This window comes from Neoarius graeffei, chromosome 23 (assembly GCF_027579695.1).
Source record: "Neoarius graeffei isolate fNeoGra1 chromosome 23, fNeoGra1.pri, whole genome shotgun sequence".
Classification (NCBI taxonomy): Eukaryota; Metazoa; Chordata; class Actinopteri; order Siluriformes; family Ariidae; genus Neoarius; species Neoarius graeffei.
Window position 1 is genome coordinate 4718486 of NC_083591.1, and position 23587 is coordinate 4742072.

At 43.0% G+C, this 23587-nt stretch overlaps 1 protein-coding gene across 2 annotated transcripts in view; it reads right to left on the reverse strand.

The window, feature by feature from the left end:
• The window catches only part of cdh7a (cadherin 7a), a 449735-nt gene that overhangs the window by 212442 nt on the left and 213706 nt on the right, over positions 1-23587 (reverse strand). The window contains exon 12 of one of the 2 annotated variants that reach the window (XM_060905638.1): positions 14155-16051. The exons of the other annotated variant lie outside the window; for it this stretch is intronic. Coding sequence (XP_060761621.1) covers positions 15534-16051 — 518 coding nt within the window. The 3' untranslated portion in view covers positions 14155-15533. Of the gene's footprint in view, positions 1-14154; positions 16052-23587 lie in introns of those variants that run through there. 2 annotated transcript variants of the gene reach the window in all.

Here is a 23587-nt window from a genome sequence, read left to right on the forward strand (position 1 = left end):
CAGGCTGGTTATCATCAACTGGTGGTCACATGTCATCTAAGAACATCAAGCATTTGTGCAAGGACAGGGGACATGACTGAGGTACAAGCACACTGTTACCCCTGCAAATGAGGAACAACACCAACCCATGTGGAGGACAAAACATCACCTAACGCAAAATGGGACCAGTACTGAAAGGTTGATTTGAGGTATGGACATGACCTATTTGAATGTGGGCCTATATGAAGTAGACCTTTTACCTGTACGTTGATGCTATGGAAGGATTTTCTATTCACATAATCCCCCTCATGCTCTCCCAGGGGTGCACTGAATCAGATGTGAGTGCAGTCAATGGCTCCTATCTTTCTTGGGAAACCTGTATATTTTGTTAGTCATATCAATTGTCAGTCACAATTGTCTCTATGAGAGTAGGCAAACAGACACAATTTGATATTAGTAATTACCTGCGATTGCATAAAACCCTTCTTTGATCTGAAGTGCGGTTAAATGCCCAGGGAACACGACAAATGCATTCATCAGTTTGGTTAGGGCAAGTACCACTTTGCGAATCATACGACATACAGTGTTCTTACTGAGGTTTTCAGCATCACCGATGGAATACATATATTGTCCACTGGCAAAGTAACGCAATGACAAGCACATAATTTGCTCGATTGTGAGGGCCTGGCTTCGGCGGGTTACATTGCAGATGTCTGCCTCGATCAGCTGGCAAAGGTAACGAATTCCCTCAGCTGAGAATCTATATTGTTCATGAAGAACATTGTCCGGGTATGCCAGCGGATTCTGGCGGTCTCTAAATACCCTCGCCCTCCGGAGAGAGCCCCTCACAATCTGCGCTCCGATATCGCATGGGTCATCCAGGTACGCTGGCATTGTCTCTAGAGGAAATGTCGGTGGAGAGGTGGTGTTTAAAAAGGGTGTGGTTAATTGGAAACCTCGGGTTAACCAAGAACATAACCTGAGACGAGCAGGTTTGAGATGCAGCGTAAATTGCCATGGCAGCATACCTCGGTTTGAACATAGCCAACTTTCATAGTATGGGTTAATCGGGAAGTTACGCTGCACGTGATCAAGTTACTCTCGAAGTTACCCTGGTAAGCCAGAAAACCCGCTTTGTAGTACAGGGCACAGGGATTCCGAGTTGAAACACTGTTCTGTTGCACTTTTCCAACTTGGACATTGTTACCTCTGCTAGCTTTCTTGAAGGAGGTTATGTTTTCTCATCCATTTGTTTGTTTGTTCCCAATGTAATTCAAAAAGTAGTGAATGGATTTGGATGAAATTTGGGCCATGGACCAAGGAACAACTGACTAGATTTTGATGCAAATCCAGATTATTATTATCTCATCTCATCATCTCTAGCCGCTTTGTCCTGTTCTACAGGGTCGCGGGCTGGATCCTATCCCAGCTGACTACAGGCGAAAGGCGGGGTACACCCTGGACAAGTCGCCAGGTCATCACAGGGCTGAGACATAGACACAGACAACCATTCACACTCACATTCACACCTACGCTCAATTTAGAGTCACCAGTTAACCTAACCTGCATGTCTTTGGACTGTGGGGGAAACCGGAGCACCCAGAGGAAACCCACGCGGACACGGGGAGAACATGCAAACTCCGCACAGAAAGGCCCTCGCCAGCCACGGGGCTCGAACCCGGACCTTCTTGCTGTGAGGCGACAGCGCTAACCACTACACCACCGTGCTGCCCCAGATTATTATTATTTTTTAATCTGTTCCCAACGTAACTCAAAAAGTAGTGAACGGATTTGGATGAAATTTGGTGGACAGCTTTAATATTATCCTAAGTTCAAGTGATTTGAGTTTGATGTTGATAATACTGTATGTAGCTTGGTGAAGGTATGGACTCTACTCTAATACTCTTTTTTTTTTCTGAGTAACATTGTGAAGTGCGACTCCAGAACTATGACTAAATAAATATAATTCAAATGGCACTTTTATACAAAATGGCATCCAACTTAATCAAAGAGCTGAAAATTATATCAAGTTGGGATTTGAACTCACAAACTCACAACCTTCTGGCTTCCATCAACAAAATATTAAAAGTCTACTTTTTTCAAATAAAAATATGAAAACATAGGGCGGCACGGTGGTGTAGTGGTTAGCGCTGTCGCCTCACAGCAAGAAGGTCCGGGTTCGAGCCCCGTGGCCGGCGAGGGCCTTTCTGTGCGGAGTTTGCATGTTCTACCCGTGTCCGCGTGGGTTTCCTCCGGGTGCTCCGGTTTCCCCCACAGTCCAAAGACATGCAGGTTAGGTTAACTGGTGACTCTAAATTGAGCGTAGGTGTGAATGTGAGTGTGAATGGTTGTCTGTGTCTATGTGTCAGCCCTGTGATGACCTGGCGACTTGTCCGGAGTGTACCCCGCCTTTCGCCCGTAGTCAGCTGGGATAGGCTCCAGCTTGTAGAACAAGCTAGAGATAATGAGATGAGATGAAAACATACATGAGGTTTTTTTTTAAGTTATTTAGTCTTTTAAAGCAGTGTTTCATCACCAAATATGAATCAAAGAATGTTCTTTACTGGGATTTAATCCTTTGCTGGATTCAGGTGGGTTTTTGACGTTCCTCTAGAGATTTTCCTCACCAAAGTCGAGACCTCACGGCTTGTGAGAAAAGCATAATTGCATTTGCAAAACGTGCAAACTAATCAGACTCTCGACCCGCACTCAGGTTTGTGTTTCTAATCTCGCCGTGGTGGTTGTAGTAGTTAATATTTGCGTTTAGTTTCACACTCATAGGACTCTTAAGTGTAAAGCCCTTTATCAGGGCAAAACAGCACTGCTGTGTGTTTAAAAGAAAAGTTCCTGGTTTCAGTTAAAATTCAATAAATCAAACAACTTTATTCCTTTGTAAGGGATGAAGAAATAAATGTGCGCTGTTTACGTACGTCTTTTGTCTTTACTGATTGGACAACATTTATGAAGTATGTAGGCCAGTTAACAAATCCAATCAGCAGCGCAGCGAGCCGAAATATGATTATGCTCAAATGTAAAGCTCTATTGATCCTCAGTCAGTGTGATTTATGAATATAGGCTTGATCTGTAGTGATAGCCATCAGTGACTCTCTCTCTCTCTCTCTCTCTCTCTCGCCATCAGTGTTATCTGCTTACTCTAGCTACTCCTTGGTTATTTGCTTAATTAAAACGCTACTTATTATTACTTAGTGCTAAGTCAAACAACATTTCGATCGCCCTTTTAGTTTTCATTTAGTGAGCCAGTTAACAAATAATTACATTTTCTTTCAAGAGAACAGCCTCTCTCTGCTGATCAGCGTTCTCAATCTTCATTACTTTTTGTTTTTCTGGAACCCAAATGACTAAATTAGCATTGGGCTCATGCAAAAAAAACAAAACAAAAAAAAAACAAAAGAGGAAAATCCATTAGCTGAAATGCTTCGCTTACAAAAGCAAAGCAAACCTAATAACAGGATGGAAATGTGCTCATAAATCATACGCTGCTCTGGCTGTAGATAATCATACCTCCAACAGCTCCTGACGCGATGCCGATTATTGTCGAGCGGTCGTGTTCAGTCCGGAACAGAAATGTTTCACACTCGAACAAAGCTTATGTGTAAGATTTATGTCGAAAGGTTAAAGGCGGCTAATTAAAAATGCGTGTCGGATAAAAATAAAATGATAGACGCTAACACCAAACCAAACAGCTCTTCAAGATGCTGCTAATTAATGCTCATTAAATGGATACAAATAAAAATAGATGGAAGTGAACACCAAATTATATTTCAGCTCCTGATAACATACATTAAAAGTGCTTATATACTGTATGTGTGACGTGTTTAAAATCAGGAGTCGAGGATGAAAAAACTGGCCATGCTGATTAAGTGGGAGGGGCATTTTGTCTTTCCCATGTCAATCACAGTGACACTAGCCAATCGTAAGCACTACTGTGAGCTCGTGTATGAGGAAGAGGGCAGACGGCACTTTGTTACACAGCGCCATGACATGATGCAGCGTGAACATTTGGTGAATTTTAGAATTAAAAATATTATTGGAATTATTTTAAGAATTAAAACTCAAACGCAAACCACAATGTACGATTTGTTTTCCCATTTCTGTGCAGAAAGATGGCTCCAAAAATGAAAAATTAAATTATATACGATAATGCAATTTTAAATGCATTTTAATTTTCCAAGTAAACGGCAACATTAGTGCCTTGAGTTTTGATGAAAATTAAAAAAAAAAAAAATCATAAAAAAGCGGCACGGTGGTGTAGTGGTTAGCGCTGTCGCCTCACAGCAAGAAGGTCCGGGTTCGAGCCCCGTGGCCGGCGAGGGCCTTTCTGTGCGGAGTTTGCATGTTCTCCCCGTGTCCGCGTGGGTTTCCTCCGGGTGCTCCGGTTTCCCCCACAGTCCAAAGACATGCAGGTTAGGTTAACTGGTGACTCTAAATTGAGCGTAGGTGTGAATGTGAGTGTGAATGGTTGTCTGTGTCTATGTGTCAGCCCTGTGATGACCTGGCGACTTGTCCAGGGTGTACCCCGCCTTTCACCCGTAGTCAGCTGGGATAGGCTCCAGCTCGCCTGCGACCCTGTAGAACAGGATAAAGCGGCTAGAGATAACGAGATGAGATGAGACAATCGTAATAGGAAGAAAAATCTGTCATAAAATTGAAAAAAAAATTATAAATTATTTACACATTCTTTGCAGCACAGGGGCTCCACAGGGGACAGTCCTGGCCCCATTTCTGTTCACCCTTTACACTGTGGACTTTAGATACAATACAACTACCTGTCATCTACAGAAGTTCTCTGATGACTCTGCTATTGTGGGCTATATCCTAGATGGCAACAATGGCAATAATGGCGAGCACAGAGAACTGACAAGGAACTTACATGCAACGACTTTACATCTTTTTTCAAAGGAAAGATTGATAAAATACGTATGAATATAGCCACACAGGTGCAAACACTTCAAAATCTGGAACCATTGGATAAAGAGAGAGGGGGTCGTAATACAATGTCAACATTTAGTTTAATTGATGTTGAGACTCTGAGAAAAACAGTACAAAGTCTCAGCTCCTCCACATCTGAACTGGACATTTTACCTACAGTCTTTTTCAAATCTGTTCTTCACCTAATATCAGACGAGGTACTTCAGATTATCAACACCTCCTTACGAACTGGCATGTTTCCTTCATCTCTGAAAAAAGCGGTTATAAAACCCCTACTGAAAAAGAATAACCTGGATGTCTCAGTACTCAACAACTACAGGCCCATATCCAATTTGCCATTCGTTGGTAAAATAATTGAAAAATTGTTTTTAATTAATTAACTGCCTTCCTGACATTAAACGGATGTTTTGATAAGTTTCAGTCAGGTTTTCGTGCCAATCATAGCACTGAAACAGTTCTTACTAAAGTCATGAATGACCTACATCTTAATTCTGCTGCTGGTAAAACATCAGGTGCTTTTAGACTTAAGTGCTGCATTTGACACGGTAGATCATTCCATACTGTTACATCGACTGGAGCATTGGGTTGGATTTACTGGTATAGTAATCAACTGGTTAAAATCTTACCTACAACAAAGATTTTTTTTATGTGGCCATTGGAGGCCACAGTTCATCACCCGTGTCCTTGAACTGTGGGGTTCCCCAGGGCTCAATCCTGGGACCATTACTATTCAACCTTTATATGCTCCCACTTGGACAAATTATTAAGAATAACTCAATAAACTTCCATAGCTATGCAGATGACACTCAGCTTTACTTAGCTATGTCACCTAATGACTATGCCCCTCTTGAGTCTCTTCATAGATGCATTGACCAAATTAACAAATGGATCTCTCACAATTTTCTTCAGCTGAACGCAGATAAAACTGAAGCAATTATATTTGGCAAAAAGGAGGAAAGGCTTAGGATTGCCACTGTTCTTGAAACTAAGGGGCTTAAAGCAAAGGATACTGTCAAAAACCTTGGTGTCCTTATTGACAGTGAACTTAACTTCAACAGTCATATGAAAGTGGTAAAAAAGTCTGCATTCTATCACCTAAAAAACATTTCTAAACTCAGAGGTCTCATGTCAAAGCATGATCTAGAAAAACTTATTCATGCTTTCATCTCCAGTAGGGTTGATTACTGCAATAGCCTTTTCACAGGTCTTCCAAAAAAGACCATCAAAGAGCTTCAACTAATCCAAAATGCAGCAGCAAGGGTTCTTACAAGAACAAAAAGGGTCGTCCATATCACTCCAATCCTAAGGTCTCTGCACTGGCTCCCAGTGAGCTATAGAATTGACTTTAAGGCATTACTTCTTCTATTTAAAACATTAAATGGGATGGGACCCAGCTACCTACTGGATATGTTTCAATTATATGCACCAACTAGGTCTCTAAGATCACAGGAGAAAAACTTGCTAGTAATACCAGCTGTCAAAACGAAGTGTGGTGAAGCAGCCTTTAGTTGCTATGCTGCTAAGCTTTGGAACCAACTTCCAGATGAGATCAAAAATGCTCCTACTGTTGTTAGTTTTAAATCCAGGCTCAAGACAAAGCTGTTTTCAGATGCTTTCACTTGATTAATTTTTACCTAAAGTGTAATTAATTTCCTTTAATATAATTTCTTTTAATTTTGATTTTAATGATTTTACTTTCTTTATTTTAATTTCTTTTTAATCTTGGATTTTAATGATTTTACTTTTACTTTAATTCTTTGTTACTGTTCTTATGCTTTTATTTTTTGTGAAGCACATTGAATTGCCTGTGTGTATGAAATGCGCTATACAAATAAACTTGCCTTGCCTTGCCTTTGTGGACTGGTGTCAACGGAACTCCCTCCAGATCAATACCAGTAAAACTAAGGAACTGGTGGTGGATTTCCACAGGATGAGGTTCTCTTCACCTACCCCAGTGAACATTCAGGGAACGGACATTGAGATCGTCAGGAGCTACAAGTACCTGGGTGTTCATCTGAACAATAAACTGGACTGGACTGATCGCACACACACGCCCTGTACAAGAAAGGCCAGAGCAGACTCCACCTGCTGAGGAGGCTCAGGGCCTTTGGAGTACAGGGTCCACTTCTGGACTCTTTTTATGGCTCCGTGGTGGCATCAGCCATATTCTATGGAGTTGTCTGTTGATGAAGGAGTATCACAACAGCAGAGAGGAAAAAACTGAACAAACTGATTAGGAAGGCAGGATCTGCCCTGGGCTGTGCACTGGACTCAGTGGATGTAGTGGGGGAGAGGAGGATGTTGGCCAAGTTGTCATCCTTAATGGCGAACACCTCTCATCCACTGCAGGAGACAGTAGCAGCACTGGGCAGCTCCTTCAGTGACCGGCTTCTCCATCTGCAGTGTGTTAAGGAGAGATACAGCAGCTCCTTCCTCCCTACCGCTGTGAGACTGTACAACCGGCACCTCACCAAGCACAGCACCAGACGCTCCTCACAATAATCAACAATACTGTCCAGATCACTTCTACACCCACAGAAACCCCTCTGAACGTATACTGTGTGCACTGACAATCAGCATCAGTACTTTACAGCAAACTGATAGCTACACATGGTTAAAATGGCTCTTGTGCAATATACCGACGTACTTGTGCAATACTGCCTGGCTAATACTGGTAATAATACCTGTGCAATACTTACACGTGCAATTCCACCTTTGCAATACACTTATGTTAACTATATATCTGCAAACCTGTTCATTTATGCAAATTTGTTAATTTTTTTAAATCTCTAAATTTGTAGTTTATTTCTTTTATATATATATATATATGGGCGGCACGGTGGTGTAGTGGTTAGCGCTGTCGCCTCACAGCAAGAAGGTCCTGGGTTCGAGCCCCGGGGCCGGCGAGGGCCTTTCTGTGCGGAGTTTGCATGTTCTCCCCGTGTCCGCGTGGGTTTCCTCCGGGTGCTCCGGTTTCCCCCACAGTCCAAAGACATGCAGGTTAGGTTAACTGGTGACTCTAAATTGACTGTAGGTGTGAATGTGAGTGTGAATGGTTGTCTGTGTCTATGTGTCAGCCCTGTGATGACCTGGCGACTTGTCCGGGGTGTACCCCGCCTTTCGCCCGTGGTCGGCTGGGGTGGGCTCCGGCTTGCCTGTGACCCTGTGGAAGGATAAAGCGGCTAGAGATAATGAGATGAGATGAGATATATATATATCTTTTTTGTATACTTAGTACTTTTGCACTACTCCTTCACTGCCTTATCTTTTTCTCTTTATATATTTTGCTGCTGTAACAATGTAAATTTCCCCTTGTGGGATAATAAAAGGCTTTTTTTTTTTTTTTGCGGTCCAAATGACTTTGAATGACTTCTTCAATCGGTTCAACCAGCCCATGTCCCCCCCACCCTCTCCCTCACTGCAGCCATCTCTCCTTCTTCCCTCAACACACCTCCCCCCAGCCATCACAGCAGCCCCCTCCTCCCCCACCTCAACACAGACTTCTCTATGCATTACTGCAGACCAGGTCAGCGGTCAACTGAGGAAGCTTCACCCCAGGAAAGCAGCAGGCCCGGACAAGGTTTGTCCATGACTACTGAAGACCTGTACTGCTGAACTGGGTGAAGCACTCCAATGCATCTTCAACCTCAGCCTGCAGCTGGGGAGAGTGCCAACCCTCTGGAAGACATCATGTATCGTTCCCGTTCCCAAAAAGAATCGGCCCAGTGAGCTGAACGACTTCCGACCGGTGGCTCTCACTTCACATCTGATGACGATGTTGGGGCGGCTCTTCCTCAGCCTCCTCAGACCCCAGGTACAACATGCCCAGGACTGTCTGCAGTTTGCGTACCAGGCAGGTGTTGGTATGGAAGACGCCATCCTCTACCTGCTACACCGAGCCCACTTGCATCTGGATAAGGCAAATGGCACAGTGAGGATCCTCTTCTTGGACTTCTCGAGTGCCTTCAACACCATCCAGCCCCTACTGCTTCAGGACAAGCTGAACAGGATGCGAGTGGACCCCTGCCTGGCCACCTGGATCTCCAGCTACCTCACTGACAGGCCGCAGTACATCAGGCTGAAGGACATCACGTCTGACACTGTAATTAGCAGCACTGGAGCACCCCAGGGCATAGTGCTGGCCCCTCTTCTCTTCACCCTGTACACCGCGGACTTCTGCTACAACTCGGAGCTGTCACATTCAGAAGTTTGCTGATGACACAGCCATCGTTGGGTGTATCAGTGACAACAGAGAGGAGTATAGGAGCCTGGTGAGGGACTTTGCTGTGTGGTTGCAACAGGAACCATCTGCAGCTCAACACCTCGAAGACCAAGGAGCTGGTCATTGACTTTGGGAGGTCCAGACCAAGGTCACGACCAGTTCTGATCGAGGGAGTCGAGATGGAGGCTGTGGATTCCTACAAGTACCTCGGGCTGTGGCTGGACAGCAAGCTGGACTGGACTTGCAACACCAAACACTTATACAGAAAGGGACAGAGCAGGCTATACTTCCTTAGGAGCCTGCGGTCCTTTAACATCTTCAGGAAACTCCTGTGGATGTTCTATCAGTCTGTGGTCACCAGTGTCCTGTTTTACACCATGGTGTGCTGGAGGGGGGCAGCACATCCAAGAAGGACACATCCAGGCTGGACAAACTGATCAGGCGGGCCGGCTCTGTGGTCAGCATGAAGCTGGCCTCTCTGGTGACGGTGGCAGAGAAGAGGTCTATTGACAAACTATTGAACATCATGGATGATGCCAGTCACCCTCTGCACACCGTCATCAGCAACCAGGGGAGCCTGTTCAGTGACAGAATGCTCCTTCCCAAGTGCAGGACGAACAGACTCAAAAACTCCTTTGTCCCTCACGCCATCAGACTGTACAACTCCTCTCTGTGGGGGAGGTGGGGTAACAGGAGGACAGAGGACGGGAAGGAGCAGTAGCCTAGCCTAACAATAAGCAATACCGGACAATGTGCAATATAATGTGCAATATACTGTAAAGTGCAATATCTTTCCTGCTTCCCCCCCCACACACACTTACCCTAACCCCACTTCTCCCCCCTTTCCCCCTCCCCCTTCCTCTCTTCCCCATATCTTATTCTTTTATATTTGTATATGTAAATACTTAATTTATTTTAATTTATCTAGAAGTTTTTCTCTATTTCTTTTCTCTGTTTATCTGTAATGATGCTGCTGGAATCTTAATTTCCCTGAGGGAACCCTCCCAAAGGGATCAATAAAGTTTTATCTAATCTATCTAATCTAAATCCTGTGCTCTGTTTGGCTGGTGAGCGGGTCCATATCCTACAGTACGGACCCCAATTATGGACCCTGGTTATGGACCTCTGGTGACTCGCTCATTCACAACAGCAACAAACATAGTAGAATTATTTTGTCAACATTTATCTTTTTTTATAAGATTTATTTATAAGATTATTAAAAATCTTATAAATTTTTGCCAGCATTTCTCAGGAGAATAGCATTAATTTTACAGCATGGATAGCGATAACGACAGTGTTCACAGCGAAAGCGAGTTTTACTACCCTGAGGAAGAAGATATAAAAGAAAACATTTCAGGAGAAAGCTAAAAACCTGTAATTTGCTAACGCCGAGCAAAAACATGGCTGAATCCTGAATGACTCCTATTTGTATAAATAGGGGACTACACTACATAGGCGGCAAAATGTAGTTTTTTTCCTGCCATGGAAGTGCACTTGTATACCGAGGAGGAAGCCATTTGCATTACAGCCGTGAATGAGGATTCAAAATGGCGGCTCGGCTCGGTTTTCCCTTTTGGGCGCTCTCGTTTTCTGTTAGAATTTGGTAAAGAAAAAAATAAATATATTACTTACCAGCTTAAGGTCGGTCCGTATGGTGAAATACTGTGACCTCGGCCTTGAATACTGACCTCAGACCAGAGGGCCTTGCTCAGTACTTTCAAGACCTCGGTCACGGTATTTCACGATACGGACCTCCCAGCTGGTAAATATATTATCTTATCTATCTTTTGGCACAAAATACCAACCTGGGAGAAAATGGTGGACAAAAATAATTAATAAAAAAAAAATATATATATATATTTTCAGTCTCAAAAGTGTACCCTGTTCATTTATTTATTTACTAAAGACATTTTCTGAAATACTGAACAATATGTAAAATATGTAGAACAGTTTTAGCTCAATAACTTGCTTAGCTTCTAATAGTTGATCTAAGAGTGATGTCCTTTTTTTTTCTCAAAAGGATCGTGTTTTATGCAGAGCGTTCTCCATCTTCTCGACTCGAGGACAGTCTGTGTTCAGTCCAGTGACAGGAAGGTCGTCCTGGGTTAACTCGCTCTTCAAGCAGCTGCATCATTCATCCGTGAGGAAGAGCAGAGTTCCCTCTTAACGATTTGTTGGCTGAGTTTTCCATTCTGGGACGTGCTGTCGTATTTCTGTTCATATGTTTATTCTTTGTGAGGCTGCAGAGTCGTCTGTCACGTCTCTCTCAGTTAATTTAGCTGAGGCTTTTAAACACAAGAATGTGGTTTGTGCCATTCGTCAGACTCGGGGAGAGGAGTGAAGAGGAAATGGTGTCCTGACTCTAATAACTGTTTACAAGCAAACTAATAATCTGTTAATAATCAGAAGAATCAGTCAGCTGGAATAAAAGCACATTCCTGTTCACATCTCCGTTAGAGTCGAGTGAAATTTAAAGTCGGATCCCTGTTTTCAGATGCTCTTGTTGCCTTCTGGAAGCTTCATGACTGACTTTGGTCAGAGAACTCTGACTCGGACTCAGTAAATCCCACCCAAAGTTTGACCTGAACAGGTCAGGAGTGGAGAATTATTTTTAACATGAATGAGTTTAAACAGAGTCGAGCAAGCACGGCTCACTGAGTCAGCTCTTTGAATCAGCTATTCGAACAGGCTCTTTGAGTCAGCTGCTTGTAGACTTTAACACACAGAGGGATGGTTTAAACTCGGTGGAATAGATCACAGTACTTTACATCACAGTCCATGAGATCGGCACAATTACAGGAAGTGACTTAAAAAGAGCTCCTTGAGTCAGTCTTTTGAGTTCGTTCTGAGTTGGCTCTTTTGAATCAACTCTGAGCCAGCCTTTTTGAGTCAGCCCTTCAAGTTGGCTCTTTGAGTTAACAAATCATAGCCAACTACTTGAGTGGCTCATGGAGTCAGTTCTTTTGAGTCTGCACTGAGTTGGCTCTTTAAGTTGGCACTTTTGACTTGGCTCTTTGAGTCAACTCTGAGTGGCTCTTTGAGTCAGCACTTTTTAGTCAGCTCTTTGAGTCTGCTCTGAGTCAGCTCTTTTGAGTCAGCACTTTAGGTCAGAACTTTTGACTTGGCTATTTGGGTCAACTTTGAGCCAGCCCTTTAAAGTCAGCTCTGAGTCAGGTGTTTGAGTCAGCCCCTTGAGTTGTCTCTTTGAGTCAACAAACCATAATCAACTATTTGAGTGGCTCATGGAGTCAGCTCTTTTGAGTCTGGACTGAGTCGGCTGTTTAAGTTGGCACTTTTGACTTGGCTCTTTGAGTCAGCACTTTTAAGCCAGCTCTGAGTCAGGTTTTTGAGTCAGCTCCTTGAGTTGGCTCTTTGAGTCAACAAGCCATAGTCAACTATTTGAGTGGCTCATGGAGTCAGCTCTTTTGAGTCTGGACTGAGTCGGCTCTTTAAGTTGGCACTTTTGACTTGGCTTTTTGAGTCAGCACTTTTAAGCCAGCTCTGAGTCAGGTTTTTGAGTCAGCTCCTTGAGTTGGCTCTTTGAGTCAACAAACCATAGTCAACTATTTGTGTGGCTCTTTTGAGTCAGCTCTTTGAGTCTGCTCTGAGAAAGAAAGAAAGAAAGAAAGAAAGAAAGAAAGAAAGAAAGAAAGAAAGAAAGAAAGAAAGAAAGAAAGCCCAACACACACTTGTGAAATTTCCTCTCTGCATTTAACCCATCTGAAGCAGTGAACACACACATGCACACACACGTGAGCAATGAGCGCACACACATACCCAGAGCAGTGGGCAGCCATGCTAACAGCGCCCAGGGAGCAGTTGGGAGTTCGGTGCCTCGCTCAAGTAGCCTGGGCCCGCCCATCCTAAGTGTGACGCAACACGAGGGCCTGTTGCGAGCTTAGTCTGGCAAGGCAAGCTATCTCCAGCTCTTCCAAGCTCCCGAAAAATCGGGAGCCAATCAACTCTGAGCATCTCCAACGGCCCTGGGTAGAGGCGTGTTCAAGGCAGTGACGTAGTAGAACTGCGACCGGAAGCCATAGATCGTTTACGGAATCTATGCCGGAAGCGCTTCATTCACTAGAAACATTACAAACATGGAGCAGCGCCAAGCCTTTAACACAGCGGTAGATGCTGTATTGAAAGCATTCAACGGGAAGTTCTCATTGAAAACGGAGCAAAGAGCAGCCCTGGAGGTATTTATCTTCTTCCTGTTACTCAAGCAGTTTCCGTCGCGTCACATACGTCAGAGGAAAGATGGATGTGATTGGTTTAAGCTTCGTCACAGCCTTTTCTGGCTTCGACCAGTAGCAAACTGAGGCATTTCAGGGAGGCGGGTCAACCACGCTCTTTGGGAAACGGTTGGGCTTAATATCTTTGCCAGACCAAATGCTCTCAGAGCTTTGAAGTCGCGTTAGCCAGACTATCGCTCAAGGGCACCTCAGCCCAAGGCCGTCCCATATTAACCTAACTGCATGTCTTTGGACTGTGGGGGAAACCGGAGCACCCGGAGGAAACCCACGCAGACACGGGGAGAACATGCAAACTCCACACAGAAAGGCCCTCGCCGGCCGCTGGGCTCGAACCCAGAACCTCCTTGCTGTGAGGCGACAGTGCGAACCACTACACCACTGTGCCGCCCACAAACCATGAGTCAGCACTTTTGAGTCAGCCCTTTGAGTCAACACTTTGAGTGGCTCTTTTACTGAACTCTTTTAACTCAGCTCTGAGTCATGATTTGAGTCAACCCTTTGAGTCAACTCTTTGAATCAGCTTGTAGAGTCGGCTTTTTGAGTCAGCTCTTTGATTCAACACTTCGAATTGGCTTCTTGAGTCGACTGTTTGAGCCATCTATCTGAGTCGGCTCTTTGAGTCAGCTTGTTGAGTCGAGTCGGCTCTTTCAGGAGAACGCTGAGTGTTTTTCAGCTTTCGGCTTCAAAATCATCCTGCAGCTCAAATCAGAATAAATCAGCCGCGTCACACAGAAAGAACGAGAGCGAGAGAAGTTAAAAAGAAGCTGTGCATTTTTATTTACTTAACGACTGTACAAAAGAAGTCCATATTTCAATTATGGTGTAAATGAGGAATCTTTCAAAGCATAGTTTCAAATCACGTTTTCATTTTGTGTCATTCATAAGTGGAAATGAGAGAAGCTGTAAGACAGAACGGACGGGTTTTGTGTATTAACAATGTCTCAGTTGCCTCATGTCTGCAACAGCTTGGCTGGTCTTAGGTAGAAAAAACAAACAAACAAACAAACAAAAAAAAACAAAAAAAACATTAAAAAAACGACTTGCACAATAATCATCCAGAACGTACTTACAGTACACGGTACATGAGGCAGAACCTGACACTACAAACACATTTGTTTTTCGGCATTGAGAAGAGAGAGAGAGAGAGAGAGAGAGAGAGAGAGAGAGAGAGAGAGAGAGATGGATTGGTTTAATCCTTCAATTCCACACTGTTTCAATGTTCCTGCTGCACAAAACACTTTTCCGAAGCTGAAGAACACTTGCAAGGACTCAAATCTCATCCCGAGTAAGCAATATAGTACACGTAAACCTCTTCTCTTCTTTCCCTCTAAATCAGTGGTTTGGCGATTCTTCATCAACACTGATGCTTTATTTCATATGAAACTAAAGCCTGATGTCAGATGAAAGATATTTTACACAGCGACAGTTGCATTACCTTAGAAGGCAATATGTCTTTCGAGAGTATTTCGGTGACTTGATTCATATTGATTTTTTTTTTTTTTTTGTAGCTGAAGAAGCTGTGAGTCATAGAAAGATGTGAAAGAACAGAAACATTGCGATACCACTGGAGAACATGGGTTACGAGGCAGCAGCAGATCTCGCTCGCCAGCCAGGCAGGGAGGGAGGGAGGACTGTTCTGATTCATCACCGCCTCTGAAAGTCTCTGCAAAACAAATTCCGTGCAAGGACGGACTCTCGCGCACGCCTCCACCCTCTGCCCTTTATCCCTGCTCCATCCTTTCTGTGTCTGAGCTTGGCGTCTTGTTGGGAGTTTAAATCCAAGTGCCACAATGTAAGAATCCACAGTCTGTCCTCGGAGACGATTATCGACGGTTCAGTGGGAAATCGATGCCAATATTTCTCTTCCCACACACACTACAATACGAATGTTCCGTATATATATATAATAATATTTTTTATAATTCTTCCTTACACCTTTTTTGGGGGATTATGCCATCTCTGGCGTCTGTCACTGGTTGGTCTTTTATGTTGTTGGTTTTTTTTTTCCACCATCCTTTTTCGTTGGAATAAAAAGTGTCCGTCCTGGTTTCCTTCAAGTACTGGTGAGTCATTGGCACTCGGTCGGTGACTGTTCGTTTTCATTTCCAAGGGTTGACGAATCGACCCTCCAGCTAGGAGGAGAACATGTTGCTGGCTTCACTGTGGCCGTAGAGATCAGCCAGCTTTTTGAAACGCGGCCCCCAGTCGCTCAGGAAATCGTAGTTGTGCTCCGAGTCAGTGCTGAGCGACTCGAGAGAGCTGAGCGACTGCGCCGCCGAGCCGTTGCCCTCGAAGGCGTACGTCTGGAGCGAGTCGTACGGCGGAGCTGAAGGATCCACGTCCGCTTCCTTCAGCCGCTCCCATATGAACTCGCGGAAAACACCGTTATCGGGAGCCATTTTGTACGGCGGGGGGCGGGTGTGGTACAGAGTGGGTACGGCGGGGATGTCGGGCGTCACGTCACGTCGCGTTTTACTCTCTCGCGTGGCGTTGAGGTGGCGCAGAGCCGCCATGTCGAAGGCCTCGGTGTCTTCCTCTCCGCCGCCTTCGTCGTCATAGCGCACAATGTTCTCGCGCACATCTCGCTCGTCATCCACAATCAGCGGCTCCTTCTTCCTCCGGCGTACCGTCACGATCAGCAGCACGAGCACTGCGCAGAAAAGAAGAAAGGACTTGTATTAGTAGAGCAGCTAACTGCTGAGTTTGAGGAGAATCGTTCAAATCATGATATAAGCATGAGACTTGGCAAGAACATTCATATTAGGGTACGCTTCAAAATTAGCTGATGAGCCAAGCAAAAATCCAAGATGGCTGACATTTTTCTAAGATGGCTGCCGCAGCAATGGCGAAGATCAAAATTTGATGCATCATATGAATATGAACATTTTGTTTTACTTTATCATTACACTTTTACATGTTTTATGTTTTTTATATTTAAAAAAATAGTGAAAGATGAATAAATCATGTCGTATTTATGTATGTAACTAGTCAGTGATTGAACGGTGAAACTGTCCAAATGCCATAAGCCGAAATGTATATTACAAGTTTCCGTTCAATGAATTTATTGTATTGTATATTGTCACAATGAATGAAGATTAAATCTTGTCATGTTAAAACGAAAATGGATCCTGTGTTGTATTTGTTGCCCAATTTTAATGCCAACTATTAATTTAGTTTATTACTGCACATCCCATATTTTCTACCTGTCCTGCTAGAGAAAATTCAATGTTAATTTATGCTGAAGAAGTGGTACACCATATGAATATTTACACATTATAATAATTTGAGAGACACAAAAGGTCTCAAGTGATAATTAATGGCAAAATCAGGTTAAAGATTTCAATAAAATTATTCACAGACCCAGTATTCACTCAAATCCATCTTTGGAGATACACTACCGTTCAAAAGTTTGGGGTCACTTTGAAATGTCCTTATTTTTGAAAGAAAAGCACTGTTCTTTTCAATGAAGATCACTTTAAACTAATCAGAAATCCACTCTATACATTGCTAATGTGGTAAATGACTATTCTAGCTGCAAATGTCTGGTTTTTGGTGCAATATCTCCATAGGTGTATAGAGGCCCATTTCCAGCAACTCTCACTCCAGTGTTCTAATGGTACAATGTGTTTGCTCATTGCCTCAGAAGGCTAATGGATGATTAGAAAACCCTTGTACAATCATGTTAGCACAGCTGAAAACAGTTGAGCTCTTTAGAGAAGCTATAAAACTGACCTTCCTTTGAGCAGATTGAGTTTCTGGAGCATCACATTTGTGGGGTCGATTAAATGCTCAAAATGGCCAGAAAAATTTCTCGACTATATTTTACAACTTATGGTGGTAAATAAAAGTGTGACTTTTCATGGAAAACACAACATTGTCTGGGCGACCCCAAACTTTTGAACGGTAGTGTATGGGAAAAATGGAATTGTAGCTAGAAATTTGGTGGCCATCTTGAAAAATGGTGGCCATCTTGGATTTTCACTTGGCTCGTCAGAAAAAATTTGATACCGAGTACCTCAGTGTGAATGTTTATGCCAAGTTTGACGTTTTTGTCATCATTTGAATTATTTTTCCATTATTTCCTCCACTATATTAGAGGTCGGACACTTAACGAAGGTCAGAACATCCGTTAGGAACGACAGTATTTCAGATTCTAGATTAGACAATACAGAACAGCTGCTCGACACCAGACAGGAATGGAGAAGAATGAAAGATCGGATCAAGTGGAAAAAGATATTAAAGGCTGGATGTACTACAGGACAGCTCTTGGATCGGACAGGCAGATCTAATGCTAATTACAGAGTGGGAATAGTGATGATAAACACAAGAGATCATCAGTTATGAGATCAGACCCGCCTTGGAACAGCTACTGTATTAGGGATGAGATAGATATCATAGAGAAAGCCGTGAGAAAGGAAAAACAACTACAAATTGGACAGAATCGGACAATCTGCTTGAATGAGTGTGATTTAAACACAGTGTGTTCGATGCCACTTTGATGAATGTTTCGCTGAAAGGGTTTTTTGGGAAATATAAAGATCCGACAGAAGACAATCGAGCCACAGTTTGGAGACTGTCGAGATAAAGAGAGAAAAACATGGACACAGTTCTGGGGAAATGAAGAACTCATGAGTCTTTACTGACAGTTCAATTCAATTCATAATCATAAAAACATAACGAAACATCCGTCTTTGCTTACTAATTACTCAGTTTCTAATTAGTATCAAATTAGGAGTAAATAACTTTATTAGAAGAGCTACATGAGCGTAATATCATCTGGAACATGGTATTGTTTAAAACTCCGATCAGATCGCATCATAATAATCACGTGCGCCATCTGTGAAGTGACAGAATGCAGATTAGAGCCCTTGTAGCCTCCAGACCTTTACAAAAACAAATCTGAGCAGCGAGACAGCGGTCTATTTACGGCTCGCAGATTAAGCACGGCCTCGCCGAGCGCAGGAGCAACGATGCTATCGCCGGCGTATTTATGACGCCGCACCGACACTTTCTTCTTGTTTAATGCACCGGAGAACATTTCTATTACTTCCAGGGTTCAAATTTCATGTACCACATATGAGGCGATGTGCATTATCTCGATGTGTGCAGTTCAATTAAGTCCGATCAGGTACATTAGGTTTATGAATATGTTCATCAGATCGCGATGCAGTTGCTTTAAAATCACGGAGGTGGTTTATCACGGAGAGACGTGTCCTTAAATTTCCCCAGAAAGACACAAAAATGCACACAATTTGCTTGGAATGGAAACAAACAAGGCGTTATAATAAACATCACAGAGGGAGATGAGAGCACGTTTAAACAGCAGGTGTTTTATATTGCAGTGCAAAAGTTTGCACACCCTTCAGTGTTTGAGTGCAAAAGAAAAGAGGTACAGGAGTGTGCTCCTACTGCAGGGGTGCCAATATTTATAGCATTTATGATGCAACAAGGATACAACAGACACCTGACATCTATGCTTCGCTGATTTTTCGAGAAGGGTGTATTTGCAGTCTCGCACACCACAAGACACACCCACTACGTACATGACACACCCCCTCAGTTAACACGTGCTAACAGTCGGAAGTTCCTAACCTGAACCCCAACTCGAACCCTATCCTGAGTTCAAGATGTGCAAGATGGCGGCTCTGCGAAGTGGGCGTGTCATGTACGAAGCGTGTCGTGAAGGTCCTGTGCGTTTTCTGTTACAGTAGATCATTATAGACAGGGAAAGGATCTGAGATGGGAAAGACGCATTTGTGTGAACTTTGATCTGTTAATTTACTTTTTTTTTTGCATTTTAGTGATGATTTTAAAAAAGTTGCAGGGAAAAATCAGCTGTGCGAGCATTTAATATTTTGTTTCAATTAGTGCTGTCAAAAATGTCACGTTATTAACGCGTTAACTTGACTCAATTTTAACGGCGATAATTTTTTTATTGCGAGATTAACGCTCTGTGACATGATGGAGGTTTTTCATAAGCTTTTGAAACTGCCAGGAACTTGGAACAGAGACTTTGCTTAGAAAAACGATAGCAGCTAGACTGTAATGCCACGCCCCGCACAGCCAGAGTCCTCTGCCCTCCCCCCAAAGAACCAGCGCGGGCAGGGCGCGCTAGTAGAGATGGGATTTATGGCTCTTTGATGGGATCCGCATCTTTGTGATCCGTTCTTTGAAAAGAGCCGTTCAAAAGACTGGCTCATTTGGCTCTTTTTAAATATTTATTCAGTTTTAAGAAGACAGCGTCTAAAGAAGCCAGATCCCTCTGAACTGTAAACTCGATGCTATCCCAGAAATCCTTCCTGTAATATGCAAATTTGGCCGCCTCTGATTAGACAGCGCGACGCATCAACAGGCAGAAAGTGTAAAAGTACAAAATGTGTTAAGTGAGCTGAAACAGTAAAGATCAGATTCAATGCAATATTTATCAACGAACAACTTAAAGTTAATATAATAGTGTACTTTATATTATAATCAAGCATGTCAAGCCTACCGGCACTGTGTAACCTGTCTCTCTGATTAGAGTTGTAGACTAACTCAAGCAGTAGATCACTTCACTCATGGTTCTTTTGCTAGCCCCGGTGCTCGGCTTAGGTTTCACTTTGCAGTGGCTGTGTCAAGACGTGTTATACTTTGCAATACAAAGCAAGCCCATTCACATTTTTATGCTGATAAGAGAATTACAATGGTTTTTCATGTGACAAAAATGTGCGATTAAATTGTGATTAATCGCGAGTTAACTATGACAGTCGCGACATTAATCGCGATTAAATATTTTAATCGCTTGACAGCACTAGTTTCAATATACATCATAAAGTATAACAATTTTTTTTTTAAATTTGCATCTAGATTTGGCAACTAAAGGACGAAAGTTACGTCGATATTTCCATGGTGAAAAGTTCCACATATTCACAATCGGGTTACGCACCTCCTCAAGTCCACTTCCTGAGCTCCTCATTCAGATTTTTCCATCATACAACGATTGTGACGTCAGAATCATGAAAATCGCATGGAACTGCGACACGCCTTTCATTTTAAAGCCGTGATTGTTTTGTTTAATGCTGACTGTAACATGACTATTTTATCATGTTTGTTCACTGGATATTTGATCAAATCCAGATTGTAGTCTTGTTGAGGTTTTGTTTTCACCTCCGGTTGTTTGTTTGTTCCCAACATAATCCAAAAAGTAGTGAACGGATTTGGATGAAATTTGGTGGAAAGCTGAGCCATGGGCCAAGGAACCACTGACTGGATTTTGATCCAAATCTGGATAGAGATGTAGATCCAAGATCCCAATGTAACTCAAAAAGTAGTGAATGGATTTGGATGAAATTTGGTGGAAAGCTGAGCCATGGGCCAAGGAACAATTGATTAGATTTTGATCCAAACCTGGATACAGATGCAGATCCACAATCCCAATGTAACTCAAAAAGTAGTGAATGGATTTGGATGAAATTTGGTAGAAAGCTGAGCCATGGGCCAAGGAACCACTGACTGGATTTTGATCCAAATCTGGATACAGATGTAGAGCCAAGATCCCAACGTAACTCAAAAAGTAGTGAATGGATTTGGATGAAATTTAGTGGACAGCTTTAGTGCTTTGATCTTGATGTTGATAATATGTGGCTTGGTGGAGGTATGAGCGCTACTCGACCAAGTGCTGGCCACTTTAATAGGAAGTTTTTTTGGGTGGCATGGTGGTGTAGTTGTTAGCACTGTTGCCTCATAGCAAGAAAGTTCTGGGTTCAAGTCCAGTGGCCAATGGGGGTCCTTTCTGTGTGAAGTTTGCATGTTCTCCCCCTGTCTGTGTGGGTTTCCTTTGGGTTCAAAGACATGCAGTTAGGCTGAGGTTGGGCTGAAGTGCCCTTGAGCGAGGCACCTAACCCACAACTGCTCCCTGGGCACTGTAGCACGGCTGCCCACTGCTCTGGGTATGTGTGTGCTTGTGTGCTCACTGCTTCAGATGGGTTGAATGCAGAGAGGAATTTCACAAGTGTACATGTGATGAATAAAGTTCTTCTTCTTCTTGATTCCAAGATTCCTGTTCTTCACAGGAGTGGAACCCAATGAGTGTGTTCTTCTGGTGTTGCATGCTGAGATGCTTTTCTGCTCACCACGGTTGTAAAGAGTGATTATATGAGTTACTATATCCTTCCTGGCAAAAAAAAAAGCTCAAACCACCTTGAATCTGTCCATTTTCTGATCTCTGAGCTCTCTTATCAACAAGGCGTTTGTTTCCACCCACAGAACTGTCGCTCACTCTCTCACTCGCCAGGTCATCACAGGGCTGACACATAGACACAGACAACCATTCACACTCACATTCACACCTACGGTCAATTTAGAGTCACCAGTTAACCTAACCTGCATGTCTTTGGACTGTGGGGGAAACCGGAGCACCCGGAGGAAACCCACGCGGACACGGGGAGAACATGCAAACTCCACACAGAAAGGCCCTCGCCGGCCACAGGGCTTGAACCCGGACCTTCTTGCTGTGCGGCGACAGCGCTAACCACTACACCACCGTGCCGCCCATAATGTATTGTGTTTGAGCAAATATTTGAAAATAATTACTGAAATTTTCTTCAGTTAATCGTAAAGATTTATTAAACGATACTTTTTTCAGGTTCCTGATTATTCGTTACAGGGCTGTGCCGAGCACGGCACGATACCAGAGCTGGACGAATTGAATTAGAAACAGGTTATGACCTGTTTCTCTTAAATACTGAGCAGAAAATAAGAAAATAAAGTCAATCTTTCAAGTGTTGATGTCCAAGCTGTGTTTTTTTCTCCCATGCAAAAATTCCGAGGTCAGAATCGGACGTAACTGCGACCTTTGTCAACCTCATACATGCGACCTCATACATGTCAACCTTTGGTCAATCAAACCTGTATAACCAACCTCCAAAATCCGTATTTCCCTTATAAAATCCGTATAAGATGCAAATTAAAATAATTTACCTAAAATTTGAATGATAATTAACAATGATATATCCCAGTTACTTTTTATTCAATATTAATAACAATAAACCTTCAGAATGAATACAAAGCTCCAATGTTTGACAAAAACACAAAGTGTTATCAGCGTAGTTACGAAGGAAATACTTCGTTGTTTGGAGACAGGTTTCACCGAGCGGCTATTATGCGCGAGACTTCATATTAGCCACAAAGTCAGGAAAATCTGTTCGTAAAATTACGTTATAATGACCAAATACAATGAAAAGTATTTTTCCAGTCTCACCTGTGAAAGGTAATCCCATGTGATCTCGTTTGGACGGTAAACCTGTTGGTACAGTTAAACGCAGCACATGAATGAGGCATCTTTATTCTCGGCTACTGTCTAGAGACGGTTGAAGAATCTCCACTTTGCCACATCCAATATGGCGGCGAGGATGACGTATGATTCTACGCAGAAGGCGCCGTCTATGTATATACGTCTATGACTTCACGGTTGGCGGGATTCTCGCAATGCGGTGTGCGCATGATCAAAAGTGGAACGAAGTCTCGCTACCACAAGATAACGCGCGATTTCATAAGACTCTTTACTGGCTGTCTGTGGTGTACAGTACGTTTGTAAATGTTATGCGCTCTTATCATCGTGGGAATTGATTATAGCTCTAAATAAATATTGAAGTTTTTTTTAAAGAATCCGTATAACTTTATTTATACGCCCGTATACTACGTTTATTGAATCAAATCTGTATAAAATACGGACATTCCGTATAGGTTGACATGTATGTAAATTAAAAACAACCCTCCTGAACTTCTAATTAGCGCTTACTTCTGTAGTGTCATCCTCAAAAAAACACTTAATTAAATTAAATAGTTAATAAACTAAAAAGATGTTCATCCAAAAAATCATAGTGCTAATCCAGAGCGGATTCAGGGAGCAGCAAAGAACGACGATTCATAATTCACAGACGAAAATGTGTGAAAAGTGAAAACCAGGAATCGAAGAACAACAAGCTTCAGTGGACACACTTTTACAAACGAACGAGAGAAAGGAACATGAGGAGGAAAAAAAAAACGACAAGAGAATCAAAAATGACCCAGAACACTTGGAAACGCAGCAATGGCGGGACAGGGGGCGGAGTTAAGGCGTGAATCAAAGTGATTCGAGGCACATGGCATGTGAGGAGACTTCAAGTGATTTCAAACGGCTTTTCATTTATATTAAACACAACGTTAA